We start from the raw sequence: 21,304 nt of genomic DNA, 5'->3' as shown, positions 1-21,304 counted from the left end.
TGTACTCCAGGAACTTCCAGCCTGGATGCTGTGCCTGGGGCTGGGAGGAGGTGAGGTCTGAACAAGACAGAAAAAACAGCCAATTGCCGAGTCTCTGGCCTTGATCATTTTTCTTCCCACCTTCTTGACAATGCAGGAGCTCCCCTAAGCTAGGGGGAAGAACATCAGTGCGCAGCCATTGTTAGCAGCCAAATGGAGAGGACTTGGCTGGAAGTAAGGAGGTTTACAAAGCTTCTGGCTTGCAGTATGGAGAGAAAGAGAGCACATGCTTCAATTTGGACCAGTAACCGCAACCTAAGGAGCCCCTTTCTGGCCCTGCTGTGCTCCTTTCCTCCCACTTAGCTGGCCCCTGGATGGGAAGGGTGACCAAGCTCTCCGGTGGGAGCCCCTGGGCTCCCTGCTGCTCTCCAGACCCAGCAGCCCTGGCTGTTTTGCTTGGCAAACAAAAGCGACACCCCCTAAATGACAGGAATACCTCAGGGAAGAGTTTAGTGAAGGTTTAATTGCCAATTAACCTCTTCAGAAATGCAAACACAGCTTCAGCCAATGGTATGAGGAATCCAAGAAAGCGTCAGAGATAAGGGACAGCTCTTGGTGTGTGCATGATATGGCAAAGGGAAGCTTCAGCCTCCCCACAGCAGCCATTGCCTGATAATCCCTTCCTTGTTCACTATTAACAAACTGCCATAACAGACATTTGTTTGCAGTAACAAAATATGAACTGGCACATGAGCAGCTCTCCTGAAAAGGCTGTAAAGTGCTTTTTCCAGGAATCCCTGGCTACAGACAGGACCTCACTCCAGGATAAAACCTAGCAGCTGTTGGGCACCAGACAGTGCCGCTGCATTTCAGCAAGCATGCAATACTCCCTCTCCAGCACCTGCAGGGAGGTTCATTTAATCACACAGAAAATTCATTTGCCTTTTAAAATGTAAGCACAAAGGCAAAGGAATCACTACAAATTTTGGCTCTGACCTTCTGCTTGGCACACAACACATCCTATAATGCATGGGAGAAGCTAAGGTATATTCCTGAAAAGAAAGCCCATGCTGTGTGTGAATGAAGGGATCTCACATATGCTATGGATTTCAGCAATATTGCTGACTCCAAGGGCTTTATCAAGATACACGGCCATGATGTACGTAAGAGTGAAGTTGCCATGAGATCTTACATTACATGGGGTTAGCCCTTCCTCAGCCAGAACTGAACTCACACAGTAGATCTGAAGCTGTGTTGAACTGGAACTGAACTAAACTTCAGTTCTTACCTGACAACCCAAGTAAGAACTAAATCCAACCTATAATGATTCACCTGTCTGATCAGCTGTGTGGTTTTACTAGAGTTAAAGGCAAAGGCAAGTAGCAATCCACACGCATGATTCTGCCAAACAAAACACACATTCTAGATAAATTACATGACAGTCTGATTTCTTCAGCAAACACAGCATCTGTTGCAGTCCTGTTCCAATTAAAAAAGTCTGCTATTACATAACAGTTGATAATCCCCAATCTCCGGAGTGGTTAATCTAGATGTCCGCATGGTTAAAACCTCTGCTGGCCAACTGAAATCTGACCTTCCTAACTACTCATTTATAATCATCAAACAGAGAAATGACACTGTTGAGTCTGTTACTTGTTAGGATGTATCCTAACTGTCCAGGACAGCACAAAATTTTGACAGGTTTGCCCTAAATCTAACCATCCTTCTCTTTATTCATCAAAAGGATTTAAGACTAATATAATTAAGTTATTGAATATAAATGAACCATCTCTTCCTAACAAGCAGTCCTACACTATTAAGCAATGAGAGACTTGCCCGGAGAGCCCAGGAGGATCTCCATTGCTTTCTATCATTTACCTCATTGCTTTGTATCTTCTAGAGCACTTGTGAACACAGATCCCAGTCAGTCCCTGAATGGCTGAAGTCATATATGCCTGCAGGTGTGCAATGGAGGGATCTCTACCTGCACAGGGGCTGTAGTAGCTTTGTCTAGCACGAGGCTTCAAAGCACAGAGATGTCTCCTAAAATGCCATCAAGATAGGGAGAGCCACGCGGGAACTGCTGAGGCAGCTCACATCTCCCCTGTACCCTGGAAAACACAAGGAAGGCAGAGCTGGAAGCAAGTGGCTTGGGCAGGCACCAGTCTGTCAGCCAGGAGAATAGCCTGCAGGACCATATTAGAGTGCAGCATGAACAGCAAAGCTAAGAACCAGCCCTGGGGCAGTTTAGGGACCTGGTTGCAGGCTGCTTGGTGGAGCAAGGCTGGGGAGAAATGAGCAGGGCAGAATGAAGAGGGTGCTTAGAAAGGGGGATGCATGCATGAGACCTTCTTGGTGAACACAGGGAGTCAGACATGTAGGAATGGCTAAGAGTGGGGGGGGAGAAGATGGGAGGTCAAAAAAAAAAAAGGCACCAAATAACAGAAGCTTAATAATGCAACACATTCTGGTGCATGCTGAGAACAAGGAAATCTTGCTGGGGGAGGATCTCAGCAGAACTCAGCAGGCCTGTGCCAGCTGCAGGAGCAAAGCATGGGGTTGGCAGTTAATTACGTGAAGGGAATCCTTGGCCGATGCTTCCAAAGGAATAAGTCAGTCCATGCAGAGAGGGAGGCTGCACCCAGGGACTCATGGGTGGAGCAGCTCCCCTACCCCAGGCCATGCAGGGAGATTCCCTCTTCCTCAGCCACAGGAGGGGTGGCTCCCCAGCTGCATGCCCCTGAAGGCGACAACGCCCCAAGATCTCCTTCACTGAATGCTTCCAAAGGTTAGTGGAGTCCCTTGGTCAGCTTTATCTGATCAAATGATGGGAGTGGACTGGGTAATGATGCAATCCTGCAGACAATGCAAGAAAACAGAAAGATGCAAACTCTGCCTATCTGTGCAGCAGGATTTTGCTGACATGCTGAGCAGGCAAGCTAACCTGCTCTGGTGTACCAGTACAGCCTAGTATGTCAGGCAGTCCTGGCTTCTGCCACAGGGCTCAGCCCATTGCCCACTTCAGTCACAGAGAAAAGCCTTCCATCTGAAGCAGGACCTGGGGCAGTGGACAAGCTCACAAGCTGTTTCCTTCTATCCAGGATTCAATTTAAGGCTCAGCACGGCTTCTGATGCAGAGTTACCTTACTTTAGCAAAGCAGGCAGAAACTTACATATTTGTCCTGCCACTGTGAAGTCCAAGGAGGTGAGTGTCCAGATCACAGAAGCCACTTCAAGGCAAGGTCACCCAGCCATGGCTGGCTTCAGATGTCTACTTGTCAAAGGTCTTTCCCCACCAAGAGAGATAAACAGCTCCATGCAACTCACCATGCAGCTATAAAGAGGGACTTCTCCCCATCAGTCTTCCTCTTTATCCCTGTATTGATACCTGTATCAATTCCAGCAGCCAGAAAATTAGAGCTATTACTCAATAGATGTAACCAAAAGAAAGAGCGAAATCTTTTGTAATTTAGAAATAGTTGGAATAGTTGTAAGATAGGGAGCTCTGGGGTGATCTCACTTTAGACAGCCTTGGCCTTGGAGGAGCAGATGCATGGAACCATGAAGATAAGAAAGTTGCAAGATGCATACAAAACCAGCCTTGAAGGACATGATATACATGATCCCAGGACTGAGCTTGTGCAGAAACAAAGGTCAATCAGCAAACACAGTGAAGAAGAGTATGAGCCTTCATCTGAAGACCCCCGACGACCAGCCAGAGCCACTAACAAGCATGTGCAAAGGACATTAGCATACGTTAATAAGTTCTTGGAAATAAGATGAATATGTGTAACAATTCCAGGAAGTCAAATGCATACATATGTAATAGGCCAATATAAGCTACAAACTAACACTGTTTAGGTATGCATGCTAGGTGGAATTATCCGCTGTGCATCTGCCACTGCAATAAAGAATACCTGCTTTCTAACACACAAGCAAGCGTTAGAGAGTTCTTCTATGACCGACTTTTCTGGTAACAGTATCTTCACATGTCAATAACTACTGCACAGTTCTTTCCACAGATGTCAGCACATTTTTGGATGTTAACCCATAAGCTCTTTGAGGCAGAAAAGCATCTCCCCCATGCATTTTGTGCAACCCGTGTAAATTGGTAATACACAGTCCTGTAGATCTCAGGTGATCAGAGAAGCAAAGGGCTGACATGGCTAACTAAGCTGAACACTTCCACCAGGAGGCTGCCCTGGCCGAAGCAGGAGAGACTAAAGAACATGGCAAAGGACAAGAGCTCTCAAAGTTTTTATCCTTGTGTCCTGCTTGGCACAGGACAAGCACACGCTGCTGGTTCAGGGGTTCTGCCTTCCTTTCCAAGAATGGACAGAGCAATTAGCTTTCCAAAAGGCTTGTTTTGTTTAAAAAATGCTTTATTTGCTGTGTGTGTAAGATACAGAGATAAAGACACTCACCAAAGATTTCATTGATACTATGCCCTCCAGCAAGCTGCCTTCCCATTGCACAATAGGTTTATCAACAACAAAAGGCTAACAAGGCTCTGCCCTAGCCACATCTTCCTCTACATCCGCTGCTTCTACTAAATTCAAGAGAGCCACAACTGTCTGCCAAAGGATTTTCAAAGAAACATGGCAGTCATACTCACAAACAGTCCATGCAAATACAAGACCAAGACCAGTGACAGCAATTCCAGCAATTCCCCTTCCATCAGCTTAACACAACCCTGATGGAGAGGGAGATTCCTCACTAATCACAAAGAGCTGTTCATCAGCCAGACCAGGTGGCAGCATCTGTCCTGTGAAAGCAGCGTTAGCATTTTCAAAGAGGGGAGGTAGCCTGGCATTCAGAGGATGGATCTTCCAAAAGCCATCCTCTAAACTAGGTAGAGGCAAGTGTAGCTGGAGTAAGAGAAGTCATATCTGAGTGGGAGCCTTGGAAGAACCAGAATCACAAAATATTAGCATGCTTCACAAGGAAGGGCTCTTTAACAAACTCAGCTAAGATGAGCAAGCCCGGCTGCAGCCAGCCAGCTGAACACAGGCAGAAACATGGCTATCTCTAAACTCGATCATAGAGAAAGCAAACCAGCAAATCTATTTCTGACTTTTCTTCCATAGATCTTTTATTTGTCACTAAGTTATCCAATTTGGAGAGCATAGCCAATACTTTATTTGCATTTTTAAAAGTTTGCATTTTTATCTAAACTCTTCTTGAAAATTGGAAAGGCGACTCCATGATTCCTAGTTAATACAAAAGCAATTCTCACCAACAGGTAGAGCGAGCCTAAACTAAGATACATTCAAGTCATGTATGTGTATCCAATGGAGAATAGTCCATAGCTCTGTAGAACCTCCAAGAGGCATCCTGAGACCTGCAATTGCAGGCATGGAAAGCTGATTCTGCCTAGGCTCTGTTAAAGGAGTCTATTAGGCTGTCTGCTTCATATTGTTAACTGTGTTTGGAGAAGACCAGTCCTTAACAACCAAAGACAGCCTCTGGCATGCACCAAGTTAAAGGTTTAACACACCTGTAAGCATGCACAGGAGGAACAGTAATAGGAAATCACTCACTAGTGGCAAATTTATCATTCTGAATACATATTGAGGAGAAGTATTACTTTCCTGTTGATGATCCATCAAGCACAGAAACTGGCAAGGACAGATCAGGCTGGGTATCTCCTATTATAAATTCCCTTCAACTGAGCTACAATAAAGACAGCAAAAAACCAAGTATATCCAATTACATGCTTGACTGGGGTACCTTAATTTCTGTTGCTTTGAATAAAATTGAACGAGCCTCCACACATTCTCTCCCAGGCTTGCTCCACGGATCCTGTGTCCCCTTACACTGCTACTGCAGGAAGAAGACACTTGAGACTCCAACTCTCATTGTGCAAAAGACTTTTTCCTACATTAAAGCCAAGAAATTTCATTTTTTAGCCCCGTTCATGGGATGGAGCAGATGTACAACAAAAAACACACAAAGGAATAATTTTCTTCTGGAAAGCCAGCATAACCCAAGCAATTCAACCTTATCATGCAACTCTCTTCTACCTCACACAGATGAATTGCAGAGCAAGTTTTGCTATTTGCCTTTCTTCACACAAATATGTTTGTGGGCGAAAAATATGTTGGAGGATTAAAGGGGACTTAAATCGGTCCACATGGAAAACACGTGCCAAAAACCTGCCTTCCTTGACAATATCAAATAGGGAGGAGGAAGTGATGGACAGAAGGAATAGTCTCTTTGAGAGGCCTGTCAACAGGGTTCTTTTTCTGCCTTTGCTAGGATTCGAATGGAAGACAAAACATTTCTCCCTTTTTGCACAGAAAGCCCACATTGCATCTCCCTTTCCTCAGGAACCATTACACAAACACCAAGCCCAAGGGAAGGCCGAAACTTTTGGCAGAGTCCTACACCTAGAGTTCATTTTAGGGAGAGGCAACAGAACCGCATGTACATCCTGGCAACGATGAGAATCCTCCAGCAGAGAAAGGAAAGACAAAAATAGTCCTCTTCCCTTCGGGCACACAGTATTACCCTGTGTCAGCCTCTAGTAAACACAGCTTCAGGCTTCTAGACGCTTCCCTGAAAAAGTGCTGAACAAGCTCCAAGGGCATCCACCCCTCCCTGAGGACCTACAATGTCAACAGCTGAAGACTGCATGGTGCCACTGTCTCCTATTGCATAACTAGGCATGACCTTGGCACAGTCCAACACACATCCTACCATGAAACATGATGTATACCTGATTATCGTGTTCAGGAAGGCACACACCTGTGTCCCAGGGGGACTTTGGAAGCAGAGAGAAAGTGCTATTATCATCGTAAGTTTCCGTATCTGAAGGGTCCTCAGGAAGCGATACAGCACTGGAGGCATGGCTGTATTCATCCCTGGGCCAGACAGCAAGCGACCATTTCCATTTCTTAGGTGCCAGAGGAACAAAACATCTTAGCTCTCCCTCTTAAATAGTTATTCAGAAGGAGCTTTCATAGTCTGACCAGGAAAAAAAGCCATCTGAAGACTAAGAAAGTGTCTTTTAGCTTTTTTTTTTTTTTAAAAGTTCGGGACTTAACCCCAAAGCTTAAGATTCTGTCAGAAACTCATATTCTGATTCTCCATGTTTACACAGTTATAGGTTTTTTTCCCCAAAAATCTACTGGTAAGTGCGTAAGCAAGAGCAGTAAGAATTCAGAATGACTACATGGACTACTTCTGGCACCAAAGCTGCATTTTTACAGCATTTGCTCTGCAACATTTACAAGAATTAATTGCTCACTTGAATGTTTACAGAAGCTCCTCACATGCCACTGCAGGCAAACCACAACTTCACATTTATGCATCAAAATTCTTGGTACATGCCTGTGTCTTTCACAGGTCATGCAATCAATTCCATTTCTTCTTAAGTACTTCCAAGGACTTTTAAGTATGTTGGATATTTTCCTTCTTCTGTGATTGGCTAAACTAGGAACGTTTACTAATTTGAGCTGCTTTGTAAACTAAGGGCTTCCAGATTCCAAAACACTTCTTATTCTGAGAGTTCCCTCCTAAACTGAGCCTCTTCTCAGCACAAGTTAATGGTTTTGCTAGAAAGTCATCATACTTACCTCTCCCTCTTGGTCATCTCTTTTTTGGGACAGGGGGGAAGGTGGGCTGCCAGGTCCTTAGAACAGGCTGTGTTCCTCATGATTATTTTAAGCATACTTAGGCTCAGGCTGCCACCACAGAAAAAAGCCCTGGATTCCCCACCCTGGTTCCCAGCTGTGATTTCCTGCCCACCTCTTCCCTCACAGCTCCTGGGTAAAAGGTGCATGGCACTGGGGAAGGGAAACAGCCAAATCCATTTCAGACATGTCAATCCAGCACAGCTTCTGCTCTGGACCACTGGGTGGTTGCAGGGACTGCTACCTTTTTGCAGGTATCCTCACTTCTTGATGTGGAATAATAATAAAAATGAAACACAAATTTTGGTTTTCTACTGCTTTCACCCCATTTTCATCATTGACGTCAGTGTTTAATTTTACTCCTCCCCTCCAAAAGATTGTCCTACTTCTGCTAGCTCTAGAACATTTAAATGAAAGACACTGTATCGCCATTCTTTACTGCCTAAGGTAGACACCTATGCAGCATTAGAAAACAAAACTATAAAACATTATTTAAAATACATATTACAAGTATATAAACAATCACCTTCTCATTATGGACTTGGGAAGTGCAGAATTGTTTCCAACTGCAAACATCCCCACTGAACATCTTTTGAGAACACAGCTTTTGCTGAAACTTCACTTGAGTTTCAACCATAAAAAAAAAAAATGACAGGTAGTGTTATCCCAATCCTGCCTTACATCACTGAGGTTAATCCTCCACTTCAGCTCCCTGCTGTGCAGACTCAAGAGATGTGCAGAGAGGTGTGCTTCAGAACTGCCCCTTGAGTCCTCCTGACTGAACAAACACACTGGCATCAGTTGTTGTACAAAAGTATGCAGCTGCACACATACCAGTGCTGGTATTTTCTGAATCATCTTTTATCCAGACAGGTGTCTCTCCATTCTTTTCCTCTCATGTTTCATTAGATCAGCTACAGATTTTGCTTTAACCTGTCTGCAAATTCTGTTTTGACCAAATACATCTTTAGACACTCCCTATTCCACTTTAGCTGTACAAACACCCTCTAATCTAGCCCTCATGGTGTAGTCACAATAAGAAACTATTTCCTGCCCCTCCAACCTGTTGATATTTTTAGTTGAAATTGAATGCACATACCTGTGGCAGGTGAGGCACCAGTGAGAATGTGGGTGTGGTGATACCTTTGCTTTTCTAGTGCCAAGTGTTTCTATGACTTGTCATTCCCAATCAAGGGAGGCGGTCAGCTGTCTAGGAGTCCCTCCTCTCAAGGAGGCCCTGCACCCTTTTACAAGGAGCATCTCTACTTCTCTCCTCTGTTATTCTTGCAACTGCAGAGGAGGGATAGAGAATCTTCAATCCCATCAAAGGGGCAAGACAGATCCCATTTGCTGTTGCAGCCTTCCACACAGGAAAACACAGAGATGCTAGAGACTGCACCAATCTATTAAAGAAAGCCTCATACTACTTCTGAAAGGAATGACCCTGCCCTACCTCCTCCAGCAGAAAAATTGCCTTTCACATCACTTTACAAGATTGGTTCAGGACTGACTCTGCATGCCACCCGTTACATAGCTGGGAGTAACACTAAGAGGTTTTCCAGAGACCCAGGAACCTTAGAGGGATTTAATCTTCATTTGCTGATACCGGGACCAACCTTGTCCCACTTGTTAAGAAATTTTGTTCAAGTATCCAGCAAAACACAAGACCAGTCAGGAGAGTTCCCTTGCTCCATGGGAAATGAGCATTTGCATCTCCACCCATATGCTCACTCATTTTATTCCTCTCTCTCTGGTGCATTCTAGGGCTGTTTCCTCTTACCTGTGGGGATCCCTACCAAAAAGCCCTGCAGAATTAACACATTCTCATGACCGGGCTTCCACCCCTGCCTCTCTGCACTAGGACCCATGGAAGACGCATACTCTCTTCCTGCTTTGTAAGAATGCTCTTAGCAGTCAACATACCCAAGATGTGTACCCTTACTTATCTGCCACTGATCCTAGACTGCTTTAGAGCTATCAAACTTGAAGGTGAGTACTTGGGAGATTTGAGTAAATTGCTACAAAAAAAAGGACAAAGAACACTGGCACGCTTCTCACACCAGAGAGTATGTTTGTTCCTCATGAAGACAGCAGAGCTGTTTTAAATAAAAAAGAAAAAAACATGTTCCCCTTAGTTTTAACCATGCTGTGTTTTTTGTAACTTTGCAAAATGTGCTGCCCCAAATAAAAGTATAAAAGCATTCTCGTGTATATTAATGTTGACGCTATGAAGTAACCATTGTGCTCATCTTGACTACTGCAGTAGTTTCTGCTTTCCATTTAGATCTAAAAAAAGAAACTTTTGAACGTTGTTTTTCATGTAGCAGAAAATCCAGTTTATGAGTGGTTCTAATGGACATTAAATTTTCATGTTGAGTGATCACAGAGCTTCTCACCCTACTCTGCCCACCAGCAGAAACGTCCAGTGTGAAAATTTTTATTGCCAATGGCAACTAGCACTAACCTTCTGGTTTGATATGAAGGTAAGTACATTTATCCCATTCTTGCAAGAGTCTACTTATACAGCACTGAACTCTGCCTGAGACAGAGAAATAAATAGGGAAACACAGAAAGAGCCTCTACAATACCAGTTTCTCTTCAGCACCTAGCTCATGAACTGCTTTCCTCTGTAAATACCACCCTCTCGTGTTGGTTTGTAAGTACTACAAGAATCAGCCACAAAAAAAAAAAAAAAAAAAAACCACACACCCCAAAACCCAGACCTTTCCTTGATCTTGCCAATCGTTACAGATTCTGGATCGAATTCCAGGCAGTGAATAGCCTAATCCTGCCGAAACAGGTTCTCACTGTTCTGGGCCGCTCTTCAGCTGACACATCTAAGGTATTGATGTCATATCTGTATCACAAAGATTGACCTAAGAAGAAAACCTTCTGGCAGAGCGATGTTCAAAATGAGCAGAAGAGGTCAAGTGGTAAGACAAGCAAAACCAGGTAGCTTTAAAATTAAGCAAAATATATTTGGAGTTTTCCACATCACATGTCCCTTCACCAAGGCAAAGGCATCATAGCTGTGCTGTGGAAACTCAGTTGCTTCTTTTAACTTTTTCCTCTCTTTCTTCTGACAGACCTATCCAACCCCAGATGTGCTCAGTGTGTTTGAATAGTGAGACAGGCTACAGCAGTGGGAAAGCTGCACCCACACTGCACCTCTTCGTGAATGAGCATGGCCAGACCACAGCTGCTTTCAGGTCCAGAGGTGATGGTCTGGTGTCTCTGAAAGGAAGACTGGTCCCATGGTACCACAATGGGCCAAGCTCAGTCTGTAACTGGTGAAGCAAAAGAGAGGAAGTTGTTTCCCAGGTGGACTGCCCAGTTTCATAAGTAGTTCTGAAAGAAATCCACTGGAGATGGCTTGGTAGACCATTTTTGCTGAGCTCATGTAGCCATAAAGAGAAAAATAAAATAGTCTGTCCAAATACTGAACTAAAAGGCTTTCCTTTTCTTCTTTTTCCCACCTGCCACCTTATTCCTGACACCAATAGCTTCTTCTGTGTCATCATCATCATTCCGAGATCGCTTCTTCTCTCCCTGCTCCCGCAGCTCCTGCAATGCAATCAAGAGATTCACCAAGAGTTCTGGCACCTGATGAAATTCAGACTGAAACAGTGAGTAGAGGGACAAAAAGCCACCACCCACCATTCGAGCAAATCTCTGGGCCTCAGCCACACGCTCTGTCAGCATCATAACTTCTTCCTCTTGCATGGGGAATGCTGGCAGTTTCTTGCCAATCAGGTGTTCAATGCGCTGGAACAGCTCTACATCATACCTGAGAAAAGACAAGACACCAGCTTTAATCAGCCCTCCTGAGAGTGCTTCAGCTGTCACCATTCACGGACACAGAATCATAGAATCTTTTAGGTTGGAAAAGACCTTTAAGATCATCAAGTCCAACTGTTAACCTAACACTGCTAAGTCCACTACTAAACCACATCCCTAAGCATCTCATCCATATGTCTTTTAAAAACCTCCAGGGATGGTGACTCAACCACCTCCCTGGGCAGCCTGTTCCAATGTCTGACAACCCTTTCAGTGAAGAAATTTGCCCCAATATCCAATCTAAACCTTCCCTGGCACAACTTGAGGCCATTTCCTCTTGTCCTATCAGTTATGACTTGGGAGAAGAGACCAACACCCACCTCTCTGCAACATCCTTTCAGGTAGTTGTAGAGAGCGATGAGGTCTCCCCTCAGCCTCCTCCAGGCTAAACAACCCCAGCTCTCTCAAGTGCTCCTCCTAAGGCTTGTGCTCCAGACCACTCACCAGCTATGCTGCCCTTCTCTGGACATGCTCCAGCACCTCAGTATCTTTCTTGTAGTGCGGGGCCCAAAACTGAACGCACCACAGTATTCGAGGTGAGGCCTCACCAGCGCCGAGTACAGGGGGACAATCACCTCCCTACTCCTGCTGGCCACACTATTTCTGACACAGGCCAGAATGCCATTGGCCTTCTTGGCCACCTGGGCACACTGCTGGCTCATATTCAGCCGGCTGTCAATCAACACCCCCAGGTCCTTTTCTCTGGGGGAGCTTTCCAGCCACTCATCCCCAAGCCTGTAGCGTTGCATGAGGTTGTTGAGACCCAAGTGCAGGACCCGGCACTTGGCCTTGTTGAACCTCATACAATTGGCCTGGGCCCATCGATCCAGCCTGTCCAGATCCCTCTGCAGAGCCTTCCTACCCTTGAGCAGATCAACACACCGGCCCAACTTGGTGTCGCCTGCAAACTTGCTGAGGGAGCACTCAATCCCCTCGTCCAGATCATTGATAAAGATGTTAAACAAAACTGGCCCCAATACTGGGCCCCGCGGAACACCACTTGTGACCAGCCACCAACTGGATTTAACCCCATTCACCACAACCCTTTGGGCCTGGCCATCCAGACAGTTTTTTTACCCAGCGAAGAGTGCACCCGTCCAAGCTGTGAGCAGCCAGTTTCTCCAGGAGAATGCTGGGGGAAACAGTGTCAAAGGCTTTACTAAAGTCTAGGTAGACTATATCCACATCCTTTCCCTCATCCACTAAGCAGGTCACCTTGTCACAGAAGGACATCAGGTTAGTCAGGCAGGATCTGCCTTTCATAAACCCATGCTGACTGGGCCTGATCACCTGGTTGTCCTGTATGTGCCATGTAATGGCACTCAAGATGATCTCCATAATCAAGATGAGCTCCATAATCTTCTCCAGCACTGAGGTCAGGCTGACAGGCCTATAGTTCCCCGGATGCTCCTTCTGGCCCTTTTTGTAGATAGGTGTCACATTTGCTAACCTCTAGTCCACTGGGACTTTTCTGGTTAGCCAGGATTGCTGGTAGATGATGGGAAGTGGCTTGGTGAGCACTTCAGCCAGCTCCCTCAGTGCCCTTGGGTGGATCCCATCTGGTGCCATAGACTTGTGGCTGTCTAAGTGGCATAGCAGGTCGCTAACCATTTCCCATTGGATTGTGGGGGTTTCACTCTGCTCCCTGTCCCTATCTTCCAGCTCAGGGGGCTGGATACCCAGAGAACAACTGGTCTTACTATTGAAGACTGAGGCAAAGAAGGCATTGAGTACTTTAGCCTTTTCCTCATCCTTTGTCAGAATGTTTCCCCCAACATGCAGTAGAGGATGAAGATACTCCTTAGCCCTCCTTTTGTTACTAATATATTTATAGAAACATTTTTTGTGGTCTTTTACAGCTGTCGCCAGGTTATGCCCTTATCTCCAGCCCACAGATACTGTTAGCTTGTGCTGATGGTCTCACAAGCACCTCTTAATTGCATTCGAATGATGCCATTGTTTGGGATAGCTTCACTGATTTATTCAGCTCATCTCTGTTCAGAAGTATTTAGCAAAGACTTTTTTTAGACAAATACTTCAGTATTTATCAAAAACCCCACACTTATACATACATTTTCATAATATATAATGCAGGTTATTATACAATCACATTATAAACAGTTCTGCTCATTACATGCCTGCTTCTAGAATTTATCCTAGACCTTTCTCCCTACCCACCCTGGGCTTTTAATTCTCTCCTTTTTAACTAAATAAATCCAACTGGCACCTCAAAACAAAAAGTAGTATTGTCTTCCCACCCAGGAGGAGGTCAGATGTTTTCTGCTCTGAAACACAGCTGGGAAGAATAAGTCTGCTAGATTTTAACACTTACTGTGTGACAAAGGTGATAGATTTGCCAGATCTCCCAGCTCGAGCTGTTCTCCCAACACGATGAATGTAATCCTGAAAATAATTTTCTTGATAAGCAATAAGATACGTGCACCAAACACAGAACACATGTTTTCTTTAAGAAAGAACAAGAAGATGGAGAGAAAATATAGCCAGGATTAAATACTCAGGATCATGTGCAGGATTAGGATTTGAGAAGATGCTGGCTTATGGAGCCGTATCTTTGGTTTTAACAATTGAATTCTTTTCTTTCTAAAGGAAAAGACCACCTCCAATTACTCAAGACTGCAGGACAAAAGTTGTGATACGTGACTTTGCTAATGAACTATGACTTCCTTGGAAAGCTAATATTTAAAGTGAGCCAATGCCTGCATTTTCAGTCTTGGGATCTAGTGCTCTACATAGTCTGTCTTCCAGACAAACTCTCTGGGAAGTAGGTTTAAATTTGGCAAGAACAGTGAAAAGGAGGATGCACGAGAACAATTTGGAGGAGTCTGATCTATTAAGCGTCTTCTGTTTACATGGTTCTAGGCTGTTTTCTAGGTTTTATACTGCATTATGGAAATTAAAATACTCCCTTCTCTATGCAGGATCTGTGGAGAAAGGAAGCATCATGAGAAAGGATGTGTTCTGTGACATGGTTAGACGAGAGGGAAGGGCACAAAAACTGTAACAACATAATTCAAACTGCTGCCCCCACCATTATTTTTTTTAGCCTTTGTCCTTTTACAATGTCAAAAGCAATGTCTTCAAAAGAACCATCACACTATACATTGCAAACAGAAGAACATATCTTTGATCATTATACGGAACAATAGCAATTCCCGAAATGCACGTTAATGGTATACTTTCTGAAACTAGGCTGGGAAACAAAGTCACACTCCTAAGATAATACTATACTTTCTATACGGTAGAAAGTTAGTAACTTACTTTTTTTCAGTTTGCTGTACGTTTGTGATATAAGGTGAAACATATTACAAGACATCTTTCTTGATCAAATCCTCATTATTATTTTTTTTTTTTAAACACAGTTTAAAACATGAAGGCAGACCTGGATCATAGGAACACAGATGACTACCTGAAACTAGTAATATGTTAAAACTATTTTCAAAGTCTAGAAGCCCTTTAATATAATATGGCAAAACACATACTCTGAGAAGAAATACAGAGACACAGAACATCCCTCACTTCCCCTCTTCACTTATGGGATCAGTTCTACAATCCAGATGAGGCCACCCAACCAAACTGAGATACCAACTCAGTTGCAGAGGCTGAACTACATCTTTTAATCTACAGAAGTGGGAACTAAACTTCCAGTCAACAGAACAGAGAAAAGGTGTCTTTGTTCCTTTGTCTAGCTTCACTATGCCTCCCAGTGACTAGAAGCTCTCAGCTGGAACATAGACTAGCTTACCTTAGAGTGCGTAGGAATATCAAAGTTTATCACCACATCTACATGTGGGATGTCCAGACCTCTGCTTGCAACATCAGTAGCCAGCAGAATAGAACGTGCCTTTGCCTTGAACTTGTTTAGAGAGCCCAAGCGTTTATTCTGAAGGACAAAAAGGAAATGAGAGAATAATGCTCATTCTGGCTCTTTTGAAATACTGGTACAGAAGAACTGGAGGAGAAACTACAGAAAAATTTCACTTCTCTAATTTCTTTGAACTATTACAGAATCAGTGGCAGCATTCACATCAGTTAGATTTCTAGGGATGAGTCCAGTCCACTAGCTGTGAAATATTCCTTCTGCAAGGTAGTCGTGACTCAGCATGATGCAGCCCGTTTCCCAAGCGACGGGTCTCCTGTCTACCCCATTCTGTGGGGTATGCCCATACCTGACTCATCTGCCCATGGAGAGGAATGGCAGTGAACCCCAGGTTGCGGAGCAGTAGAGCAGTCCTCTGAGTATTGTTACATGTACTACAGAATATCATGAAAGAGTTTCCAGCTAGTTCATTCAAGATATAAACCAGGTAGGTGTCCTGTAAAGAAACAGACAAAGAAAAGGAAAAAAGATAATCACATAAGCCACATTGAAAAGTAGGTATAAGCCAGAGAAGATGACAAGGTGTTTGGCAGATGTGGGAACAACAAGACAAGACACAATCAGAAGAGGGAAGAAAAAGAAGTGGCACTACCTTGAATTTGGATGGGATGAAAATGTAGTACTGCTGTAGTTTTTCAACTGTCTGATATTTGGAAGAAACAGCACATTTAACAGGATTCTTCAGAGCAGCACGCTGGAGTTTTTGAACCTGGGAAGATCAATGTAAGTTAGTACTAGATAGACAGAGATCTTGTCAGAAACCTGTATCATACAGTCTAGTCAACAGTATAGCCTGATGGAAGGAGAACTAAAGCAGAGTACTCTGGTCTCACCTTCTTGGTCATGGTAGCAGAAAACAGGAATGTCTTCCTGTCTCGAGGAATCACTTTTAGTATCTTATCCACCTGTAAAAATATAAAGGAAATGGAAACGCCAAATACAACAGCATCAAGACATAAGCTTCCACCAAATATAATGATCATCCAAATAAAGAATAAGGCACATGTGCAACTTAGACTCACAGTAGGAACAAATTTCCCCTCTTCCAAAGGGAAGCTGTAGGCTGATAGCTTGTTGACAATTAGGCAGTGTGAACTCCAGCAGTCCAATAGCAGTGCAAATATCAGGCAATATTCCTGCAGGAACGTGCATGTGATTGTGTCCTGCAGTAACTGTGTCAATGTCAGATGCTCCTGAGAAACCAGTAGATTTCAGAGACAAAATGCCTTCTACTGTCTTGCTAGTGCTCTGCAGAACTCTGCTAAGTTCTACTCCCACCATAGACTTTTGTGCAATTATTAGATCTTAGTTACAATTTGCTATTAATTTCTACAGAACAGCTCAGCGTTTACTACATGACTGTACAAAGCAGTTTTTACAGGACTCATCTGGTGTTCCAAACTCTTTTTTTGGCACATTCCTACCTCTGTCTCAAAATCCATGTTAAGGATCCGGTCAGCCTCATCCATCACTAGGAACTTTAGAGCTCGTAAGTTGAAGCCCTTTGTGTTCTCCAGATGATCAACTAGACGGCCAGGGGTTGCTACCAACAAAATCATGAGAGCAAATTTAGAATGAAAGCAAAGGAAAAGATCCAAACAGGCAAGATAGTCAGTCTGTTACAGAAATGGGATTCTTTGCCCAAGAGAAGGAAAGGCAGATTGCTTTGTGGGAAGGACTCTTTCATAGGATATCTTCAAAGTGTTTTGAAATAAGACTAATGTAGTTAGACTCTCTGAAGAATACCCTCCTTCCACCTCTCCCCCTTAAAAAAACAAAAAGCAAAACAAAACAGACTGTAGATGAGCTGTACTGAGAAGGATGAGACCAGCATTTTTGAATACTTGAGGAGAATGAAAAACCAAGTCTAGCAGGAATGCTTTGGAATGAGCTTGTAACAGCAAGGCTACTGCTGTATACTTTAGAAACATTAACAAGCCAGCACTCAGATCTCAGGACAAAAACAAATGAAGGATGTACTCTCACTTCTCCTTTATATGCACAAAACCATTTGGCACTCTTTCTTTGGACAACTGCAATTTGATAATATTCATACCCTGTACCTCCAGCATGTTAACTTACCAATTATAACATGTGGTTTCTTGGCTAAGGCCAGAGATTGAGACATCGTGTCAATTCCACCCACAATAACCGCTGCAGGACAAAACAGAATATAGTGAATCTCTCAGTGTAGCACCAGCCAGCGCCTGGCACTACAATGTTTCCTCCTACTCCCTGCCACCCACAACAACTCTGTACAAATGAAAGGCTACTTATCTTTATGAGAATGCATTTTGCTTTAGCACACCTGACCTTCCCAGCCCTCTTAAGCCATACAATTAAGTCTCTACTGGCACCAAGTATTTTACTTTCACAGTTGAAGAGCTACAGGCAGAATCTACTCCTTGCAGGTTAACTCAGCTGCAAAAATCTAGGAATTCTAAAAATGTCCACCAAGCTTTTATGTTTGTAGAGAATATCTAAAGAACCAATACAGACAGTCTGAAGGAAAGATTAAACTACATCACACTATAGAGTGGAGCTCTATGCAATTTCACTGGACATAAATGTACTATTGAGAAGATTCTCTCCTACTTTCATCTTTAACTGTTTGGACATAAAATGCAGAAGAGCTGCAGACTACTCCATGAGGAAAGACCATACAGTCTTTCTTTCCCAAACCTGATACCAGATCTCTGTCATCCAGCATCACAAGCTTTTCTCACCTTTTGTTCAACCCTCCATACAAATGCTCTCTACTTTTCCCTTTGCAATCTAGAGCTGACAAACTTCAGTCTTCAGGAAAACTGCTCCAATACCACAAAGCTACTTACTACAGTGGACACCGATGGAGGATCCAAGAGCTTCAAACTGCTCTGAGATTTGGAAGGCCAGCTCCCTTGTCGGTGTGAGGACAAGAGCAAATAATCGCTGAGGTGTTTCTAGCAGTGCTTGAAGAATCGGCAAAGCGAAGGCTCCTGTTTTTCCAGAGCCAGTTTCTGCCAGTCCAATGATATCTCTGCCTACAAGGAGCAGCAAGGAGGGCAAAAACTGTTACAAATCTAGACTAGAGAAAGAAGCCTTCAAAGCACTGTGCAATAAAGCACAAGAATTCTCTAAGGATAGAAAAAAAAAAGGACACACATTGTGAAATTCTTTGTTTTGGCCCTTTGTGTATCTGCAGCATTTTTAGAGTGCAACTTAATTTGTACAATAATTACAGTCTCAATGCCTTTCATCTTCTAGCTAACCTTCTGCCAATATACAGGTTTTCATACAAACTTTAGGTTCAAAAAAAGCTTTACTTTATTTCTCAAATCTGTCAGTCAATTTAAAACCTATTGCTTCTATCTGGGTAAGTATTCTAGACCAACTGTTGTCTGTTTACTGGCTTACAAGGAAATAGACTCGAGCAGTCAAGACTTAGGTCATACCAGCTACAAGACAACAGCACTACCAAACTCGCATTTTACAAGCCACAGTCTATTTTGTGCCATTGATTAAAAGAGCAATCTAAACCAGTTTGCAGCAGGAAGGATTAGGACAGCAAGTCCTTCGCCCCAAAACAATGCAGGCAACAGAGTAGAATTCATTAGTAGGATCCATTCTGACCTCCTAAACTCCTACAGCTGAGGAGAACATGCTGCCAACAAGCCTTAAACTGGAGATTACTTCTCAGTAATGCAATCCCACTTTTCCTTGTTTTTTGTTCGTGGTTTTGGGTTTTTTTTAAGAGAATCTTATATACGCCATAAAACAGTCTGACAACAGTTAAGTATTAGGACAGAGTAGACACTGAAAGTTTATTCCCATTCTGTCACTACATTGTTCTGTTCCTGCTTCACAGTGGGTTTTTTTAAAAAAAACAAACAAACAAAAACCAACCAACAAATATTCTAGGGGCAGCAATGTTTGCTGAATTCAGTAATTTATTTTCCTGTAATTCCAGGATGTTTACAGAAAGTCACTGTGATTTGGTTATTACTCACTCCAGAAATCTAATTTCAAAGAATTGCCTGCTCATAGCAAAGCAGATGATAAAAGGTATGTAATCAGTTAAGGCATCTCCAACTTCAGACACACACTGAAGGTCTCTACCAGAAGAGGCACAGTCCTAAATCCATCAAAAGTTTCCTGTGTATCCTTAAGTATTTCAGAAAGAAAGTAGTCAATGCAGACTAGCAGCTCACATGATTGACAGCAATTCTATTTAATGTGGAGTGTCAGAACTACACAACAGTAGTGAACACTCAAGAACCCATGTATATACCCATTTGAAAGTTTGCAATTACAGGTAGTGTTATAGGAGAAATTAGCATTCCAAGCTCCACTTGGGAAGGACACAAGAATGAACACAGAAACTACTTCTAGACAGAGATCTTCGATGATGAAGCAGCAAGAACACTCTCATCCTTGCCACTTACTTTTCACTCAGCAAAACTCATTCACATAGAGCTCCTGGGGCATCCCCAGATTCAGGATCAGGGAAGCACACTGCTCACCTTGGAGAGCCACTGGAATAGCCTCAACTTGGATCTTTGTTGGCATCTTCCATCCTAACTGGTCACAAGCTTCACACAGGACATCTGTCACTCCCTGAACATTAGTGAAAAGAGAAAAGGGAAACACACACCACCAAAGAGACCTAAATTAAATCATAGACTTAAATACATGCTGCAACAGAGACAAGCTTGTTTCCAGTCGAGACAAATCCCATCAGGCCCCCATCAATGCAACTACATAAAAGTGCAGGCTGCTTACAGTGATCCCCACCTCCATCAGTAACTTCATAGATTTGTTCAAAACTGATAGAGGTGACTGCCATCAGTAAGAAATTAGTGATTTTTTTTCCTAGTTTACACAAACAACTTTCCACACACACCCAGCTGTCTCTCTTCCCCTCTGGGGGTATCCCATGAGCATGGAAAAAGGAAAATACCTGCGCAAATTAACACAATTCAAAACACAAGCAGCCGACTGAAGAGCACAGACCGGAGCCCCCCCCTACCGGAGCAGAGGCCTAAACCCCCCAGACCTCCCGCTCGGGCACAGCACCACACCCGCGGACCGACGGCGGCGCACGTGTCTGCGTCCCGCGCACCAGCGGCTCCCACGGGCCTGGGGCCCCTCCAGCCTGCGAAGAGCTGCAGCCTGGGGCCTGTGCCACGACGGGGCAAGCACAGTGGGGCGGCGTGGGACACGGCCTGGCACACCGGGCTGTACCAGGAGGGGTCTCCCCCGCCCGGGGCTGATATGCGGGGTGGGGGCAGAAGGGTGCTCTTCGGGACGAGGAAGGGAGCAGCGGGGGCAGAAGCAGGTCCCGCCCGGCCTCACCAGGTCCTTGAAGCTCCGCGGCTCTTCTACCGCCGCCGCCGGCTCCGCCACTGCCTCCGGCTCCACCGCCTGCCCTGCCTCGTCTCCTGCCGCCATTTTGGACCGTCCCCCTCTAACGCAGCGCAGAGCACTCCGGGAGCTGTAGTCTCCCTTAGCCGTATCATGGGATTTTTAGTTCCGAGGAAAGAGCCAATCGGAGCGGGGTTCGAGGGGCCACGCGCGGCGGCCGTGACCCGTCGGGGCGGTCCCTTCCGCCGCTGCCGTCAGCGGCTGGAGCCGGGCCGGCGCCTGGGGAGAGCGGGTAGCGCCGCGCCGTCAAAGTACTGCAGCCGTGGCAGTGCTGCCGTGAGGTACAGGCGGTCTCATTTTCCTGAGGTCCGGAGGTGTCTTCTGCATCCGGAGTTCCTCGGAGTGCAGCTCTCTGGGAAGTAGGTGTAATGCTCGAGGGACCAAGTGTCTGTTTCTCTTCTCCTGATGTAAAGGAGTCGACGTCGGCCGAGTTGCCATGTCTGCGGAAACATCCTGACTCTGTACAAGGTTATTAAGCAGCACACTTGAGGAGGCCTTTCTTGTAAACGTGTTCAAGGCTTGTTTTCTTTAAACTTAATTGGGCTTATGCTTC

The 21,304-nt window shown here is 44.4% G+C and overlaps 1 protein-coding gene across 1 annotated transcript; it reads right to left on the bottom strand.

Moving 5' to 3' along the window:
- Positions 1-10,299: 10,299 nt before the first annotated feature.
- On the bottom strand, positions 10,300-20,778 carry DDX47 (DEAD-box helicase 47). The gene is made up of 12 exons (XM_059816434.1): positions 20,683-20,778; positions 19,851-19,944; positions 18,183-18,371; positions 17,431-17,502; positions 16,773-16,891; positions 16,182-16,253; positions 15,941-16,057; positions 15,638-15,784; positions 15,214-15,351; positions 13,783-13,853; positions 11,271-11,400; positions 10,300-11,177 (listed from the first exon to the last, which is right to left on the bottom strand). Exons 1-12 carry the CDS (start codon positions 20,776-20,778, stop codon positions 11,058-11,060), a joined length of 1,365 nt encoding a protein of 454 aa, XP_059672417.1. The 3' UTR covers positions 10,300-11,057.
- Between the last annotated feature and the right edge of the window lie 526 nt (positions 20,779-21,304).

Source organism: Gavia stellata, chromosome 4, assembly GCF_030936135.1.
Source record: "Gavia stellata isolate bGavSte3 chromosome 4, bGavSte3.hap2, whole genome shotgun sequence".
In the NCBI taxonomy this organism is placed as follows: Eukaryota; Metazoa; Chordata; class Aves; order Gaviiformes; family Gaviidae; genus Gavia; species Gavia stellata.
The sequence above is the reverse complement of the archived record's forward strand: the minus strand, read 5'-3'. Positions and strand labels throughout refer to the sequence as shown.

Coding starts and splice junctions, on each gene's coding strand:
- DDX47 (XM_059816434.1), bottom strand. CDS start 20,778: ATGGCGGCAGGAGACGAGGCAGGGCAGGCGGTGGAGCCGGAGGCAGTG. Junction 16,892..17,430: donor GAAACCACATGTTATAATTG/GTAAGTTAACAT, acceptor TTTTGTTGGTAG/CAACCCCTGGCCGTCTAGTT. Junction 15,785..15,940: donor TCATCCCATCCAAATTCAAG/GTAGTGCCACTT, acceptor GTTTCTTTACAG/GACACCTACCTGGTTTATAT.